At 47.0% G+C, this 19,366-nt stretch overlaps 1 protein-coding gene across 2 annotated transcripts in view; it reads left to right on the top strand.

The window, feature by feature from the left end:
* The window catches only part of LOC146783838 (P2X purinoceptor 7-like), a 300,654-nt gene that overhangs the window by 214,027 nt on the left and 67,261 nt on the right, over positions 1-19,366 (top strand). For both annotated transcript variants that reach the window (XM_085636125.1, XM_085636124.1), the window contains 3 exons: positions 14,864-14,929; positions 15,015-15,131; positions 17,439-17,537. In XM_085636125.1, the coding sequence (XP_085492251.1) occupies positions 14,864-14,929; positions 15,015-15,131; positions 17,439-17,537 (282 nt within the window). The remainder of the gene's footprint in view (positions 1-14,863; positions 14,930-15,014; positions 15,132-17,438; positions 17,538-19,366) is intronic.

The raw sequence follows: 19,366 nt of genomic DNA, 5'->3' as shown, positions 1-19,366 counted from the left end.
ACAGTATATTGAGCAGGGAGCCGTTCCAAAAAGGAAACGTGTGGGGCCCAACAAGAGAGGGAAAAAACCTAGATTAGATAGATCCCATTCTAGCATTGATAAAGCACTCACTTCAACATGTCCTAGGCCTGCTCAAGTTAACAATTGCACTCCCAAATCACCATTAGAGCACATTGTATTGCCATCTAATACACCTATACATGTCTCTGATTGTGTTGCAGAACCCGATGAGACCTCTTGTCGATACAATGATATTGTACAATCTGCTATTAATGGTCTCCTTATTTCATTGACTGCTAGGTTTGATGCAATTGATATTAGGCTTAAGGAAATAGAAAGGGTTGTTACAGCCCCGGCAAATGTATCAGTGAACAGAGCCAAACCATGTGCTGTATGCGAAGCAAGGAAAGCGGATTCACATTCTTTATCCCTCCCTACCCCTATGGGCTTCCCTTCTCCCGGGCCCCGCAATCCTACGCCAAATTTACCAGAATCTAATCCAACTACTTCTCTGCTACTACTCCCTGCCTCACAACATACGCCCCCTGTACCTCCTCAATGTCAATTACAATTCCAAACTAAGAACATAGCTACAGTACCCAACCTACAATACGCAGATTTGGACCTAAATAATAAAGGTCCAAAAACTAATACCAACCCAAGTATAGCCCCAATAAATAGGAGGAACGTAATCAATCTTCCACCAGAGGTTTCACCTTATGTTGTTGTTCTAACAGGTGTCCCGGAGCTTGCTAATTCATCAACTGAATCCTATGCTTCCCTAAAAAATAAAGTCATTAACTGGCTCAATAAGCATAGGCCTCTCCCTCCTAATGTGAGGTCACAGGTTTTAATGGTAAGAAGGGTTCCTTGGCTTGGTAGCACTACAAAGAATATCAAGGGTGACTGTATTCTGGTTAATTTTAGCAACCGCTTAACAGCTCCCTACATTCTTAATTGGACTGGTGGTAACAGCACTTCTCTCATTAACTCCCTCCCCCTGTCTTTTTTCTATCCCCCTCTTCACACTTCTATTCCGGATGACATAGATGATGATTGGTCAAAAGTTAGGGGAAATGCGGCCAGAGGCAGGCCTAGGCACGTACATTTTGACGAGCCTTTGTCTGCTGGCTATCCAACTTTCAACAGGTATGCCTGTCTTGAGGATGTCGATTGACTTCCACAGGAAGGCTCCATTTCTGTTTCATTGCCCCCATTGCTCCCACCTTCTAATCATCATCCTTTTTCCCCTGTTTCTATTTCTGTTCCCATCACCACCCCTATTTCTCCGACTCTGCCTGTGCCTCCTCCTTGTAAAAATCTACCAGCCTCTTCCAATTGCATAACAAAACATAAGGTGCTTTCCTGGAACTTAGCCGGCCTACCCAGCAAGCTTGATTGCCCAATTTGGGGTTCCTTCATAGATCTTCACCAAATTTGTTGTTTCCAAGAAACCTGGGCAAGACAAGATTACCATCGACTGGGTTATGCTACCTATTCAATTCCTGCAGTGTGGTCCGGGCGTGGCCGCCCTTCTGGCGGCCTGACTATTTGGGTTGCTATTTATTTAGGTTGTACTGTTACTAAATTTGAAACTGGGTCGGACGATATTCTATGTATAATATTGGATTGGGGCCTAGACAATAAACTGGCGGTGATTAATGTATACGCCAGACCCGTGAATTTTTGTGCGGAATCCCGGGTGATTGAGGCCCTTTTGAATGTTTTAACTCGAATACCCGATCATATAATGCTTCTTATAGTTGGTGATTTTAATTCTCATTTTGAACCACTCCAGGGCTTGGTGGATCAAATCAACCAGGAAGAGGATGAAATCTGGAATATCCCTCAGGTTTCCAGCCCAATGGCTAGGGCCTGGACACCTTTGGCTATCCAGATTACCTCCCTGACAATGGTCCATTCTATTAGGGCTTGCAATGGTCGAACTACCTTAGATAACCCTCCTAAGCCCACATTTAATAAACCTGGTAGAGAGGCTAGGCTTGATTACATTTTTGTTCAAGCCAAGGATTGGAATAGAGTTCTAGATTTTCAAGTCATTCCAAGGGGGGAGAGTGACCATAATCCTCTCGTACTGGATGTCTCATTATCTGGTTTATCCCCTCTGGTTCCGGCGCTTCCATCTAACTCGGAGCCATCGGACTCAGCTTTTCTCTCTAATAATAAGCGGAGAATTAAATGGAGCAAAATGGTTCGTAATGATAAAGAAATATCCCAAGTCTATGCTGCTGTCGCCTTGGTTTTAAACAATATAGTGGGGATTCTTGATCAGCATTCCCCCCCAAACTACTATGAGGAATTGGCAACTGCCCACCAGGATCTGTTTTCTATGCTGTCTGGGCTATTTAACCCTATTATTACCTGTAAAAAGGGATTTGTTAATCAGCCCAATTGGTACAATAAGACTTGTAGATTGGCAAAGAGCGACCTGCTAGGGGCTATAAAGAACAAGGCTCCCAAGGCTGACATCCAATACAAGAGACAGACCTATAGATCCCTGATACGTTTTGCTAAACTGGAATGGGCTTCTGAAAATTGGGAGAATCTAACCTCTGCCCTAAAATCAAGAGATTCGAGGAGATTTTGGTCGATTGTATCCACCGGGACAACTGAACCCCCTCCAATTGTAAATAACAACATTGCTCCAGAAGCCTGGGAAATCCACTTTAGCACTCTCTACAGGGCCCCGTTGTCTGCCCCTGTAAGCCCACTACACATAGTACCTAGCCGAGATCATCAAATATTTTCGCTAACTGAAATACAGCTTGCAATTTCCCAACTTCCTGCGGGGAAAGCACCCGGTTTGGATGGGGTACCGGGTGATTTGTACAAACATGAACCTAGTATATGGGCACCTTATCTTACATTATTGTTCAATGCCATTTTGAACGGCTTGCCAATTCCCTCTACTTGGTTAGGCGCCGAAGTTGTGCCTATTTTCAAAAAAGGTTCTCCACTGTTGCCAGGGAATTACAGGCCTATTAGCTTGATAGATGTTGCACAAAAACTTTTCTCGAGGCTGATCCTGAATCGTATTATGGACTGGGTTGAGTCATCTGAGATCTTGAGCAACTACCAAGCTGGCTTTCGAAAGAGCATTTCCACAACCGATCAGATCTTTAGGTTGTGTATGCTCTACTGGAAAACAGTAAAGATAGAGGGGGGGTCCTTATACACAGTTTTTGTGGATCTCCGCGCGGCTTTCGACCTTGTTCCCCGCATAAAATTATGGGCCGTGCTACAAGATTTAGGACTTCCAGGGCATCTCTTGCATATACTTGTGCGTCTCCACACCAACAACTATGCGAGGGTAAGATGTGGGAGGGGTGGCAGCCTTTCAGCTAGTTTCCCTGTCGAAAGGGGGGTAAGGCAGGGGTGTGTCTTGGCGCCTACCCTCTTCTGCCTTTATGTAAACGGTCTCATCTCTCATTTAAACAAGGTACCCAATAGAGACGCCCCACGCCTTGCGGGTACTGCCATTTCGGCCATTATGTTTGCCGACGACACGTTGCTTTTAGCTAAGACCCCCATGGGGCTACAACGCGTCTTGGACGGTTTTGTATCCTTTTGTAATGATCGGGGGTTGGAGATCAACACGGCTAAGACTAAATTTATGATCTTCAACCCCCCGAGGTCTTTACGACCTAATCCTACTATAAATGGAACCAGCTTAGAAAGAGTCCACACTTTCGAGTACTTGGGTCTAACACTTAATGAGAAAATGACCTGGTCTCACCATCAGACCAAATTAAATCTAAAGTTAAATCAAAGGGTAGGGGGAATCCTGAAATTATGGAACCAATCCATGACGCACCCGATTGGCCCGCCTATGGAAATTTATAAATTGCAGGCTCGCGGGGCTTTAATCTATGGCGGTGAACTCTGGGGCATTGATTGTGCCCCTGAGATTGTCGTTACGGAAAATAAGTTCTTAAGGAGCCTGTCCGCCCTTCCACCCAGCACACCCTTACTTCCCCTTAGGCTCGACATGGGACTAAGATCGATAAGGGAGGAACTTGGCGTGAAGCCTTTAACGTTTTGGAGGCGTCTTTGGACAACCCCTGAACTTTTGAGTTATCGCTCTGAACTTTTGGAACTCTATCTCCATCCAGCCCTGGGTAAAATCCCATGGCTGAATTATGTAAAAAATGAATTTACTAAGCTGGGGTTACAGACCCATTGGACAAAACCCCTAGAATCATGTGCGACCATACCCCGTAAAGAACTAGTGGCTCTTTACCACAATTTTAATCTCTCGGTTACTCTTGCTAATGAGAATTTGGGATCTATGACAACTACATTTTTAACTATCAAGGACCACTATTCATTAGAAACTGTCTTGAATGACATTAATCCTGTCGCCCTGAGAAAATTATTCTTACAATGGCGATATAATGCACTCCCAGTTAGAGCACTTACCAGTAGATGGCATCCCCCTACTGCAAAAAATTGTCCTACATGCTCTAGTGAGCTGGAGGACGATATTCATTTAATGTTTTTTTGCCCTATGTACACGAAATCAAGGAATAAATGGATTGTTCCCATCTGTAGGAGCTGGGGATTCAGATGACATTTAGATGCCTATAGGCTGCTGAAAAGTGATTTATCTTCTCGTACTGTCTTTGCTATTAGCAAGTATTTGGCAGCAATATGGCATATTAGAAGAATCCATCTTACGGAATGAAATGTAATTGTTTATCATACACCAGGTCTATGTTTCAATCCATTTATTATTTATTTGCAACTGTATTCTCCCTAGTTTTTGTGTATCCTTTACTTATGAATGATTTTCTTTTTTCAAAGATAACCTTTGTGACTTCAATGTATTTGTATGTTCTTTTACGATTTATATAATCGAAATAAAGATTTAAAAGAAAAGAAAGACTTGTGGGTGAAACACACATTTTCAGCATGCATTCTCTAAAAACCATGGGATCATTTCTTTTAAATGGACCTGCACACTAGTTCTCTCTGGGGAATGGCAGTATTTGTATTCGTATTCCCCATGCTATCTCAAATGTAAACAAAGTTGACATTTCTAGGAGGCACCAAAAATGTTTTACTGCTCAAGAATATGTTTTTACACTTATTTAACTCTGTGTGCATTATTGCATCACTTCAGTACCAAATACAGTTCCAGCCAAAGCCAACAAATGTTCCGCAACTTACATTGGTCCCTTCCTCAGGTCAATTACACCAATAAAGTAATCCAAGTTTATAAATAATAGTTTGATTCCAATTCTATTACCAAAAGAAAACAACAGCACAAATGTTGTAAATGTCTTCCAACAATCTCGGAGATATTGACTATTTCACTTCCGCAAACTCCAGGCACTGAGATATTACTTTAAAATACGTACATTGCCCAAAAATAATTTTTTCACAGTAAAATGGTTTCTAAAACGACACAATTTCACATTCTATTTGTTGCCAAAGTAATTCATCATAATCATCATTCCTTTGGAAAGATCAGCTCCTTACTTTGTTATATTTTACAGTTAACCATCTTTTGTCACCTTTTAGGTTTCATTTGGATTATTTCATAGGGCATTCCTACTATGCTAGACTTTAAATATCCAACTTGCTATATTTAGGTGCTGACTTAGTGTTTCTCTGTATTCATCACTTGTAAATTCATGGTGTTGAATTAGTTAGGATTTCCAATTTAACTTGACCCATAAGTCAAGACTTAACTATCCGCGATCATATTTCTCACTCTTCTCTAATTTGAAATTAAACTCTTGTAATTTGGACAGCTGTCTTACTATTCACAGAGTAACTCTTCCTCCCTTTTTGTAGAAAATAAACCTACCAACAGTTGATGGTCAGTTTGCACAGCAAACATCATTCCCCAGACATGTTTCAATTCCCCACCAGCACACCAATGCCCCTTTTCTATTGTCAAGTATCTCGATTATGCACCCCCCAATGGTAGGGATGCAAACACTATAGTTTTCATTAACCTCTTATGTTCCTGTAAGAAAACTGCCCCAAACCAACATTACTAGCATCAGTCATGATAATTGGTTAAACGGTTTTAAATTTAAAGCTGGTGCTTTAGTTTCTCATATTCAATATCCTATTTGTCACTCCACTGATACTGGGTGTTTTTTCTTCCAGAAGGCATATATATTCAGTCATTTAATTAAATGTAAGCATCAATGATTGTAATTTAAATTAAATTGTATTTCAGAATCCTATTTTGCATTGCATTAGGTTTACTTTGATAGTTACTATCTTTTATTGGTTATTAGATGAGTGTCAAGTGTAATCCTAACTCTTAAAAAGAAAAAAAAATGAAAGGGATCTAACTTTTCTTGGTTCTACTTAACTGACTGTAGTGTCTGTCGAAGTGCTTGCCACATAGATGTAGGGGGGACAATCGCTTTAATACCCATTGAATGTGCTCACATGTAGCACCCACTTGATGTAAAGAGGGTGCTACTAAGCATGGGTGTGACCCTCATGCATATGAGAAAAAGCTGTTGTCTGTGTGCCTGTGCCACTTTACAGAAACGGGACACCTACAAAGTGGCAACAGCGTGCTCCCCGGTCACAGAGCGCCCTCCTAGTTGAGGTGTCCATGGCCTTCTACCCAAGGCTACCAAGAGTGTGTTTAATGCTGCACTCTCTCCAATGCACTTGAAGTTAGTGCATGCCCTGCAGCAAGTGCACAGACTCTGTTTGCTGCAGGAGTACCCAATGAGAGTGTGTACCAGGGCGAAACACAACCATTCACTCAGTAAGATTATTTTCCCACCCCAGGTTATTAGTATTTGTATGACATACGCTGTACCTACATATGCGAAACTGTGCTTTGATGAGGCAGTCCTTTCTGTGCCTTACCAGCGATGGAAGGACATTAAGACTTCTTGGAAAGGGGCGTGGCTTGACGCATCAAGATGGCGGTCGCACTCCGAGTGCTCCGGACCCCTCCGTCATCCGCCATCATCAGCGCCTATACATACCCCTGCTAAGTACCTGCCGTGCCTGCTGTGGTGGAGATTACCCTCCGTCATCCACCATCATCAGCGCCTATACATACCCCTGCTGAGTACCTGCTGTGTCTGCTGTGGTGGAGATTACCTGACGAGGCTGTGGCAACTCGCCACGCTGCCAGCTGTGAACATATTCCGTCCTGCTCTCCGGCCTAGTGGTTCCCAAGATGGCGGCGCCTGTCCTCTGAGCCTTGTTGCTCTAGCCTGGGTCTCCTGTTCCGGATCTCCTGGCTCGCCGCCGTTAGCCCTCCGGTGCTTGGCCTACCCAGACCTGCTGGTGTCCTGCCGTGGTCGGGCCAGGGCTTGGGCGTCTGGTGCTGGGACCAAGGAGGCGGCCCTCCCTCCCCTTGCCTGGCCGCGTCTCTTCCTTCATCGACTCGGCTTGCGGGGAGGTGCAGGGCATCCGGGAACTGAGTCATCCTGAGACCGGAGGATCGGCCGCTGTGTCTCCCTGAAGGATGGTGTTGTGGGCTGGCCCCACGTGCTCAGGTGATGAGGTAGACGTAGCCAAGATGATTTTATGTAGTTTATTAAGTCCATAAGTAGAAGTTACAGGAAGCTAGAACAAGCCCCACTAGGAGCAGCCTCCTAGCTGCTCAGCCCATCTTCCAACTGACACTGTCACACACCAGGCACCCAAGCATTCCACTCATGTCACTCACACCAACATTCTACATGGAACACTCACACTGGCTCAGCAGCTAGGTACAGGATGAAAGGGAACATATTAACATGACCTGAGGATACTATACACGTGCTCCGCCTGGTGTATCCCTGAGTGGGAAGGAGATCAGCCATATTTGGGACCTGAGAGGCGGGAACTGCCTGGGCTCCTCTCTGGAACCTCCGAGGCCCGGGTGTCTGGGGCCTCTCCCTGGCTGCCTGCAAGAACAATGGCTCTGCGCTCCTGATTTTCACTGCCGCAGCTACTGGCCCAGGCTCATCCTTGGAGATACCGTGGAGGTGTCCTGGCGCTGTGGTCTGCTGGGCCGGTCCCGACCAGTTCCCTGCCTTTGACCGTATTCAGCTTCGCGGTGGCTACCCGGCACACCAAAGTAGAGGTGGGTGAACGTCCTGTTGTTGATGCGGGGTTGCGTGAGGGGAGATTCCTTGCCCGAGCCCTCCCCCTGTGCCCTGGGCCGCAGCTCGAGTCCATGCATCCCGCCACAGCACCTACCACTACGAGGAACTCCCACTGAGGATCGGCCCGTCCTGGCCCACCCAGGCTGTGGTACCATCGCGCTGCCCGCTGAATGCCCCCTGACCAAACATATGCCTGAGCTCCTGAATGGACTGACTCAGCAGTCCTAACACTCACCCTCTGCTGTTTGTACCCTCCCAGGTTTCTTGGGACTCACCCGTTCCTGTTATTGTCAGACTTGTGCTGCTGGCTTCGCGGCCTGAGGCGGGACGTCACATCGGGGCTCGTGTCCTCTACCGAGGAGGTGGTCTTGGCCACACGTATCGAGTGGCTCGGGGTCCTGGATGTGGGCCCCTCCATGGCTCCCTGTCCTGTCTCCCGGCCCTGGATTGCCCCAGGGGCTGACAGTAACCCTCTGGTATTGGCCGCACGCATCGAGCGGCGTGGGGTCCACGACGCCGGCCCCTCTCCGCGAACTTGTTGCCCTGGCATTTCATATGGGGAGCCCGGCCTGGCCCTGTTGGCTGGTCCCCTGATCCCCCACTTCTGACCCAGGGGCGCTGTCTTAGAAGTCTCCTACATCTCACGAGAATCCCTCAGGGTGAGGTGGAATCGGCCGCATTCATAGAGCGGCAGGGAGCTCTGGGTCCGGGCCCCACTGCTGTCCCCCCCCCCCCCCACCTCCCATTGGCCTGGCGGCGCCCACTCCGGATTGGGAGAGGTAGTGTTCCTCCTGGTTTGGCCGTCATCTGGGGCAGCGGAGGACAGGGTCTCTGGATTTAGCTTGGCTGGTCCCTCAGAGTTGGGGGGCTTGTGCGGGGGTGGATTCAGTGCCCAGGCCTGAGCATTGATGGCTTGGGGGCTGGCCCCTCCCGCCGGGGATCGTCTGCCCATGAGCTCACCCCTCCGCCCACCTGGATGTCTGGGTCCTCCGCCTATGGCCGAGATGGGTAGGGACCGCGCCCCGAAGACGCCCGCTCCGCAGACTCGAACTAAAATGGACCAATACACCATCGGAATCCAGCAGAAGGGGTGTCTGGTGGCTCCTCCCTTGCCGGAGTAGACTTTTCGACCATCCTGCAGGCTATCGGCATCTCTCAGGCCTCGGTGGAGGTAGGATCGGCGAGGTACGGGTGGACATGGCCCTTATCCGACAGGACCTACGCAACACCACAGCGAGACTTTCAGAGGCAGTCGCGCCTCTCCACGGCTGAGGACGAACTGGAACCGTTGAAAACCCAAGTGGCCCGCCTGCAGACTCAAACCTCGGAACTACACCGTCAGGCTGAAGACGCGGAAAACCGCTCGTGGTGGAACAACCTGCATCTCATAGGTTTCTCTGAGGGTCGAGCAGGGGCGGGCGGACACCTTTGTGGAGACTTGGGTGAAGTCATGGATACCCAAAGACGCTCTCTCTATGTGGTTCGCAATCGAACGCGCCCATCGTTCCCTGGTGCCTAAGCCTCCCCCGGGGCTCCATCTCGTCCCATCATCATTCGGATCCTCAACTTCCGAGACAGGGACGCTATCCTTGGAGAGGCACGGGCCCACGGTCCCCTGAAATTCCAAAACGATACAATAATGCTTTTCCCAGACTACACAAGAGAAGTACAGGCCCAACGTCGTACGTATACGGACGTCAAACAAAACCTCCTCAATTTGGGACTGCGTTACAGTCTCCTCTTCCCAGCCTATCTCAGAGTCATTTTCCAGGATAACACAGTCTTGTTTGACACCCCGCAGGCGGCCTGGACTTGGCTCACGGAGGAGCGACCTCTGCGGACCTGGCCTACGTCCCCACCCAACTTGTCGGAACCTCCGCGGATACACTCGTCTCCTTCCTAGCCACAGCAGAGGCATAATCGGTCCCGCAGGAGGGGAGACCGGCGGGGAGGGTCATCACTATCGCCGGGCGCTTTGTCCCAGTTGCTGATCTCATCTGAGGTCCCTCCGGATCTTGAGGACCGCAGCCGAGCCAGTTCACTGATTGATCTAAGCCACGGTCCAGACCATAGAAGTCCGGCGCTCCGGAGATCTGGTGATGACACGGGAATCTGACTGTGGAGGCCTATGGGGCTAGAACTGAGACAACCTAAGAGTTCTATCTTATGTTATGAAGCAGCTGATGACACTATGACATCCGTCTATATGGAGGGGTCCATCATTGCCACAAACTGCCCTGCTAAACGTTTTAGCTTAGCTATTTCTTATTGTTAATTTTCATTTTTCAGGGCGACAGATGCTGCAATTTCGGAAGTACAGGGTGAGGGGAGCGCCGTTGCCCTTCAAAGTCATTTTGTTTTGGCTTTGTTTGAGCCATTGTTTTATGTTTTTAATGACCGCCTAACACTTGCACACACCATTGCTACTGAGGCGTACCACCTTGCACATGCCACATCTTCCTATCTTATTCGCGATGCACCACTTCCCCTGGGACCTGGGCTCCTTTGGTCCTTCCTGTCTGTCCCCCCCCCATCAGCTATTTCCCAGATGGCCACTCACGGTATATCTCTCCATGTTCTATCATGGAACGTGAATGGCTTACTGGACCGCATCAAACGTGCAGCAGTCCTCAAGTACGCCCAACGCCATGCACCTGATGTGCTCCTCCTACAAGAGACCCATCTCCTGGGCACTCTCTGCTCCTTTCTAGCTATATACGGGTTCAACAGGGTGTGACACTCCGGTTTCACGCGGGGCTCTCGAGGGGTAGCCATACTAACCCAGAGAGGTCTTCCCTTTACCCCTATACACGACGACTGACACTCAGGGCCGCTACGTGGCCATGTCTGGTAAGCGTGAAGGTAATGTCCTGAACCTATTGTCAACATACATCCCTCCTGCCACACTTCCATCTACTCTCCATCATCTTACAGAGGTAATCTCTGCCCTGCCCCAGGGTCCGACAATAATTGGGGGCGACTTCAATGCAGTTATGCAGCCGTCACTTGACACCACAGGGGAACCATCCTCATCGTGCCTAGCCTGCTCCACGAGACTGTCGGATTGGTCAGCTGCCCTTGGTCTGTGTGACGCCTGGAGGATTTGGAACCCCCGGGGAAACAGTACACTCACACTTCAGCGGCCCATCATACCCATTCCCGAATCGATTTGATCCTCCTGCCTGCCATCGATTGCCAGCGGGTCTCCAGCGTCTCTATTCTTCCCCGTGGAATCTCAGACCAGTTCGCCATTTCCCTCCGTTCGGGAGGCACCACTGATGGGATGTGGACGGTCTGGCGCCTGAACGCGTGCAGGACAAAGATTACAGCGCACTTGCAGTAGAGCTGCAACACTATTTTCTTATCAAGAAAGGTTCGGCCCCTTCCCCAGGCACACATTGGGAGGCCGGTAAGGCTACCTTACGTGGCGTGGCCAGAGGTCTGGTGCACACGAAGGGGTGGCGCAGTCTGTTCGCCTAACCCAGCTTGAGGCACAAGCCGCGCGGCTGGACCCTCACAGACACGGATGACGCTCAACCCGCCAGACAGCTTGAGGCGATCCGGGAAGAGATCCGTCAAATCTCCCTGGACTCTGCCAAGATGCTGTGGTGCTCCTCTGTGGCCCGTGTGTACGGGTGGGGCGACAAGAATGGAAAGTTGCTCCACAACTTGGTCTCCTCCCCCAAGGCTAATAGAATTATCCCTGAAATCCGAGACGCTGCTGGAGCACATCACTGCTCATCGTGGGCCATTGCCCAAGCTTTCAGGGGTTACTATGCCCAGCTCTATTCAGCCCAACCCCCTGGGGCCTCTCTGGTCGCCTTGCTAGAACGGGCAGAGGTCCGGCTCCCCTGCCTTCCCCAGGCCGAATCGACAGACCTCAGCCTTTCCTTTACCCCAGAGGAGATACATGGTGCTATTTCTCTATTACATTCTGGGAAGACACCAGGACCAGATGGCTTCCCGCAAGAGTACTATGTGGCATATAGAGATTTATTGGTGCCCCACTTGGTCGACCTCTTCCGGCACGTGGCCGAGGAGGGCTCCTTTCCCTCTGAAACTGACGTGGCTACTATAGTGGTCATCCCAAAGACCCAACCACCTTCTTTCTCCTGTTCGGACTACTTTCCGATTTAATTAATTAATACAGAAATTAAAATCTTTGCCACTGCCCTGGCCCAACGTCTCTGTCCCCTGTTACACAAATTGATCCACCCAGACCAATGTTGCTTCATGTCGGTGCGTGGCACTCGGCACTGCATAAGACGCCTCCACCTTGCCCTGGCCCACCACCACCTCCTCACACGATACCTGGCCCTGCTACTCTTGATTTTGAGAAGGCCTTTGACACGGTTGATTGGAGCTACTTGGAGGATGTCCTCATCACGATGGGATTCGGCCCCCATTTCAGACGTCTCATCCGTGTCCTGTACTCCAACCCCAAAGCAAGAGTTCTGAACAGCGGCTCCTTCTCGGAGGCTTTTCCAATCCGAAGCGGCACACGTCAGGGGTGCCCTCTCTCGCCACTCTTATTTGCACTGGCGATGGAGCCTCTGGCCTGCCTCATGCGTAATGACCCTCAAATCCGTGTGTGGTCCTGGGACACCCACCAGGTAGACAAAATCGCCTTATACGTGGATGACGTCCTACCTTTCTTGGCTGACCTGGAGAGCTCCGGCCCGCGTTGTCTGTATGTGCTCCAGGCCTTCGAGAACGTCTCGGGCCGGCGGCTCAACCCGACAAAGTCCACTCCGATCCCCCTCCATCCCTCGAGGGCTTGCTTTGATTGGCAATCTAATATCCCTTTAAGGAGACAATGGTTTAAGTACCTTGGGATCTTGGTGACTCTGCTCGCGGAGCTCGAGTGGGCCCTTAAAATTACACTCCTGGTCACGAAAGCCAAAAGCGATCTTAAGCGCTGGCAATCCCTTCCCCTCAATCCCCTTGGAAGAGGGGTGCTCTTTAAAATAATGGTCCTCCCCCTTTTCCTAAACATTATTCAGAATACCACCTTTCACCTACCGGGTAGTTGGTTCAGAGACTTTGATGGGGTAATTACCAGGTTCCTATGGGGGGGGGGGGGAGGGGGTGACCACATATCGCCTTGACTTGCTGCCGGATCCCATCCTTTGACGGAGGCATGGGTATGAAAAATCTCCATCTCTACTATTTGGCCACCAGACTTATTGTCATCCACGATTGGTTCACGGGAGGCTGGTCTGATCTGGCCTACCGGAATGAGCTTAGAACTATGAACTTTCCGCAAATCAAAGCCTACTTTTATGGGGCTCCCATTCCACAAACAATTCCACCTATCACCTAGTCCTAGTGGCCTGGTGCACTGCCCTACGCTATACGAGATGGGACAATCGACTTACCCAACATACACCTCTGTGGCGCAGCACATGGCTGCGTGAAGAATCGACCCTTGAGGGCTTTCGGCAGTGGGATCGGGTCGGGATTTTGCTCCTCGGGGACGTCTGGGTAGGAGACCACGTGAGGGCCTTCCCCGATCCGCAACAGCGTCACTCCCTTCGCACCACCCAATTTTATAAATATTTACAACTCCGCCAGGCCCTTACTACTCGTATTCCACCAGGCACCTCCTTTCCTGAGTTTAGCCCGTTAGAAGCCAAGGTCATGATGTGGGACTTGGGCAGAGCAGAGGTGTCACAGATATACCGCTACCTCGTGAACAATAGCCCTACCACCCTAGATGCGCTGCGGACCCATTGGGAGGGGTGGTTGGGTCTCTTAGATGAGGCAGACTGGCGCAACACCCTTATGGCCCCCAAAACTCTGACGACCTCCTCTAAACTACGTCTCATCCAACCTTATTACCTTCACACGGCATACCTCACTCCAGCGCCCCTACACAGGGCAGGACTGCGCCCCTCCCCAGCGTGTACACGATGTATTCAAGCCCCGGCCTATTTCTACCACATGGTCTGGTTGTGCCCTGGTCTTGCTCCATTCTGGTCAGGTGTGGAATCTGAACTTACAAAAACTCTGGGGTGGCAGGTCCCTCGTGATCCAATACGCCTACTTCTGGGAGTATTTGATGGCCTGGATGGCTCTAGAGCAGACAAACACTTTCTGAGCACAGCGGTGGTGGTGACCAAGCGAGACATCACAGCGGCCTGGGCGCAGGCCAAACCCCCTACCATATGGAAGTAGCGACGGGGGGTGGATTGGTGTGCGGCCCAGGAGGAACCCCTCTTTGAGGCCCAGGGATGTCCTGAGAAATGTCATAAGATATGGGGCAAATGGCTAAACCTACTGTTTTGAGTTATGTGGTTGATTTCTCTCCCGTTTCGTTACATTGCTTTTCAAATGGGTTGGCTTGCCTGAAGGCTTTAAATCATGGCTGGGATTTTTGTTTTCTACCGGAGATGGACTTTGATCTACTATGCAACCACATGCTGTTCTTAGTATGTTTTGGTTTTTCAACTGCAAATAAATTTATTATCAAAAAAAAAAAAACTTCCTGGAAAATGGTGGTGAGATCCAGAAAAGCTGTGTTTGCATAGGGTTGGCCCACCAGGATGAGAGCACTCTCTTCGTAAAGATGAAATGATTTACCCACTGGAAGCTGTGTACTTTGTTCATGTAGAGAAAATGCACTGTTACATGGCAGCAGCGGCTTGTGGCAAAGTATAAAAAGGCAAAAGTCAACTTAAGTCTTTCAAAAATACAACTGCTGTTTCCTTTTTAAAAAAATCTAATCATTAAATTAAAATGTGTTTGCTGTTTTCTTCAAGGGTGGAAAGTTTAACTTTTTTGAATTGGTGGTGTACATCGGCTCCGCTCTATCCTACTTTGGCCTGGTAAGTTGGGTTGTCTCTGCATGTTTCAAGCCCTGCTTACTCGTTAGAAAGCCTTTACAGCAGAGTCTTATCTGTGTTCATTCAGGCTGTGCTGGTCATCGATTTTCTTATCACGACTTACGTTTGCCCCTGCTGCAAAGGGAACGTGGTCAAGAAGTACTATATGGGAAAGAAGTTGGAGTCCGTGATTGGGCCAAGAAGTGTAAGTACCGTAAACTGCTGCATAAAACTGCTACACAATAATGACATCCGTTATATAACATAACGTGTATTTGTAAAGCACACGTTCATGCAAAAGGGTATCTTAGCGCTGAATAATAGATGTTTATTGTTGTTGCCAAACTCCACTACAGCACTACACCCTCAGTTACAATATTCTGTTAGGACTCTGGATTAGACTCTGATTTGGGAGCTGTGGTTGGCACTCTTAGAATTATAATCATATGTGATGTATACTTCTTTAGGCGTAATTAAATTGTGATTATTTGGTTGTTGTATATGACTACCTCTGTGAATGTTCCTAGTGAAAAGAGAAGGAGCCATAAAAGCGTTTGGCTTCCATACCTTGACTTGTACCACTTGCCTTCAATTGTGTCTTGGGCCCAGACAACACTATACATGGAGCCACATGCACAGCCAAATTAGGTTTGTTGGCATGCAGTTCAGGGTGAGACATCAGGCAGCTTTAGACCGCAAAAAAAACCTTAATAGCAGTATTACAGGTCCAACCATTGCAGCAGCCCCACAGCAGTTACTAGAGATCCTGTGAGATGAGGATACTGAGATGTGTTATAATAAATGACCCAAAAGTCTTCGCCATAAGAATAAGATGACTTGACAGGCAATGTATCTTCAAGTTGCTGTCGCAGAGACTTGACAAATGACCCAGTAGTAGAGAAGAAACCATCAAGGTGGGTAAGGGGTTAAATATGGCACCGCCGGGCTGTTGTTGGATTGGAGCTGAGTTTCTTTGGCTAATTGGAGAGTTATCAATGCAATGCATGGTCTTCCTCATAACGTTCTTCCTTCCAAGGTCTATCTATGCTGCATAAAGCTGCTCCTTTCTATTAAACCTAATTCACATTCCCTTAAGTACTCTATGTAGCAGAGTTGAGGAGCCAAAACTACACCAGACTCAGACTAGTGTGTGGATTACTCTGCATCACACCAGATGTCGATTATTACCATGGCCAATGCTACTCCAATTCACTGATGTACATACAATTCATCTCATTTAAAATATTATTACATAGTAATATGTATACAATACTCAGTACTCATTTTAAATTCTCTAGAACTTGCTAGAGCCCCAGGTTTGGATTTCTGACCTTAGTCGATATATCAGTCCGAATCAGAAAACCCGTTGGACTGCAACCCGAACAACCCAAGGAGCAATGCTTACACAAGATGTGTTTCGTGTAACGTGCAGTGCCATGAGAATAGACGGGGATACTTAGTGAAGCACTAAATCCTCTTTCATGAATGAATAAACAGAACACTCCAGGATCACTAGACAGCTGGATGTGCATATTAAAATATTTATTTTAAAACTAAAAGTTTAGTCTAGTGCCCACTATATGAATTGTTATCACAATGAAAATAAACATTAAGGCAGTAAGGAAGTGTATACTCAAGATGAACAGTAAAAAATACTCCAACATTATTGCTGTGTATTCTGTAGCACTAATGCTCTCGTTCAGTACTCCCATACCTTATTTCAGAACAATAAGTTGTGTTTTCAGCTCACAAAGCCTGCAGTGTGTGCTTGTGATAACCGCAGTCTACAGCACTACCCGCCTGACCGCTAGTGAAGGCTGACTCCCTTTTCTGCCTCGGTTAAGACGAGTGTGTAACTAGGCCTCTGTCCTTGTGTCTTCTGCATGAAGTTCTCTCTGACTTTTAGATTCTATGGTTTTTATAGATTATTCTAGGCTTTGTAACTAAATATCCAAAGACTTTAAAAAAATGTTTAAAAATTATTGGAGTAACACCCTTTTCAACTATTTTCTCGCCATCAGGCGTTCTAGAAACACTATCATTTAAAAAATAATGATCAAACATGAAGAATATCAAAAGCAAGGATTAAATACTATGAATATTCATGCAACCTTGATTATCATATGTACAGGAACAAAACATGAATTCCGAATGTCCTGGAATATTATGTGCAGCAGAGGAAATCTACATTTCCATCTAATCCTAGTCAACTGCTTTGCTATGTGACCTCCCTTTTTAGTTGTCTTTACTCCTTTATCCCTAACCTTGTTCTTGTTGAATTATCCATTGTTTTTACTGACAAAATAACAGTTTCAACCATTCTTTGCCTTTCTTGCTGCTTCCTCATCAGTGCCATTTCCTCTCCCTTAAGTGCCTTTACTATAGTATGATGGTGGTAGGCATAGTACTGCATTCTGTTCACTATATGGGGTCAGTTATCGAAAACTCTGATAACGTAGTAAAATACTGATGCCACATATGTTGCAATAACAACTTTCCTTTCTGATTCCAGACTGTGATGTATGTGTCGTTTGTTGATAGCAAGCACATTTATTTGGTGGACACAGAGTTGAGTAAGAGCTTACAAGAGACAAAGGGGCAGATTGTAGAGGTATGTTGCATTTATTGTTTGGGGTATTATATTTTAAATGAGCACTGTTTTGTGGAGCCGAGCAGAGCAAGGCAATTGGTGATACTCGGCCCTGCGCATGTGTTTCTAGAGTCCAAAGAGGTAAATGATGTTTATATTGGAAATGTATGCAAATATATGTTTAAATAGGAACGAAATTCCATGGGAAAAATAGGAAAAAACAGTCCTGTTCTCCCTTCCCACTGTCTGGCTCATCTTTTCCTGAACTCTTTGCGGTGCCAGGAAAAAGCAACTAATAACACAAGTGGCTGCCACATGGCAGCAGCAGCCATAGTCTGTGATCATTGGCTGAATGTCTATCCTGATGGGTGATGGGTCAGCGGAAGGACAGTGTGAGATGCTGTAAGAGTGTGTCTGTCTATGACAATGCCAAGAGGCCAAGTAATTGGGGAGTGCTGTGCTGTACTAAGGCTGTAGTACAAGGTGACTATATTGACAGCAGTGTGGAATGTGATCATCATGGCAAGTAGTTTAATTTGTAACATTATTAGGTTACTCACCTATGTTCATTAATTACTGCAATTCAGGGGCGTAACACAAGTCCCTACAGCCCCTGTGGTGCACTCCCTCAGGCAACCCCCAACCATTCAGGATTTCCCCAATCATACCAAGGTACATGAATATCTTGTGATTGTCGGGGGCAATCATCACATTTTGCAGAGAGATGCCCCATCATTTTGCATTGCGCCCCTGCTGCAGTTTTTGATTACAGTGACCACTTAGATGAGTTACTCTTAACATATCTATTGATATTGCTGCGCTGTTAATATCAGACTAATAAATATTTACTACTACTGCTGACATGTCCCCGAAGCCTACTCGCAACATTCTCCCGAAAGGAGGAGAACATTCATTTAAAATCTCATACCTCTCATCCATTGGTCTAGAATCAAAATGGACGCAACAGATTTTGGCTTCATTTTACAGCCAATTTTCTCAGCCCTCGCTCCCTAGTGCAGCTATGACGCTCACAGACTGATCATATACATGGCAACCATCTTGGAATGGTACTCCACACACTGTAATATTGTTTACCTGGTCAAACGGAATTTTAAAGACAATAGGTTTGGCGTTTTTATAGTATGTGCACACCCTACAAATTTTAAACCTAATGACTTTTCCCATACAAGCTCTATAAAACAGTATAAAATACAGGTCAGAAAGTCTTCATTTTTAAAGTGCTTCTCATTTGAAAGATCCAACCAGCACCACTGGAATGAAAGGGTGATGTATGTATGTATAATATGGTAGAGTGTATATTGTTAATCTAGTCGAAAGGCAGCAGAGCAATGTATGTGGGAGAAAGACAAACACCTACTTTCTATAATGCTGAAGAGAGGTTCGTAGCACAGGTGAATTTGTTAATTGAGAGCAAAGATGTAGCAAAAGTAGATTACAGTGCAGCAATAAATACTTTATGGGTAAGTAAAGCAAGGTGAGTGCCCTTCATGTATACAGTAATGTCTAGACAATGAGTTTAACTTCTTGTTTGCTCCTTTTTAATTGAGTTTCCTGCGTTTACTTATTACATTTGTACTTGAACTCCAGACTAACAAAATCCACATTCAATTTCACCGACAGACAGGAAAGTCCGTTGGGTTTACATGGGTGGTTAGTTGATGGTTGCACTTGTACCTGATGGGATCAGTTAAGCAGTTCACCCTGGACAATAAATTGTCTTGCATTTAGCAGAATTATATTTAGCAATATAATACCTGTTTTTGTAGAGGTACGAAACTACAGTACAAAGCACAAGATATCAAACATAAATTATTACTTTTTATGATGGA

The sequence above is a fragment of the Triturus cristatus genome, chromosome 11, assembly GCF_964204655.1.
Source record: "Triturus cristatus chromosome 11, aTriCri1.1, whole genome shotgun sequence".
NCBI lineage: Eukaryota > Metazoa > Chordata > Amphibia > Caudata > Salamandridae > Triturus > Triturus cristatus.
The sequence above is the reverse complement of the archived record's forward strand: the minus strand, read 5'-3'. Positions and strand labels throughout refer to the sequence as shown.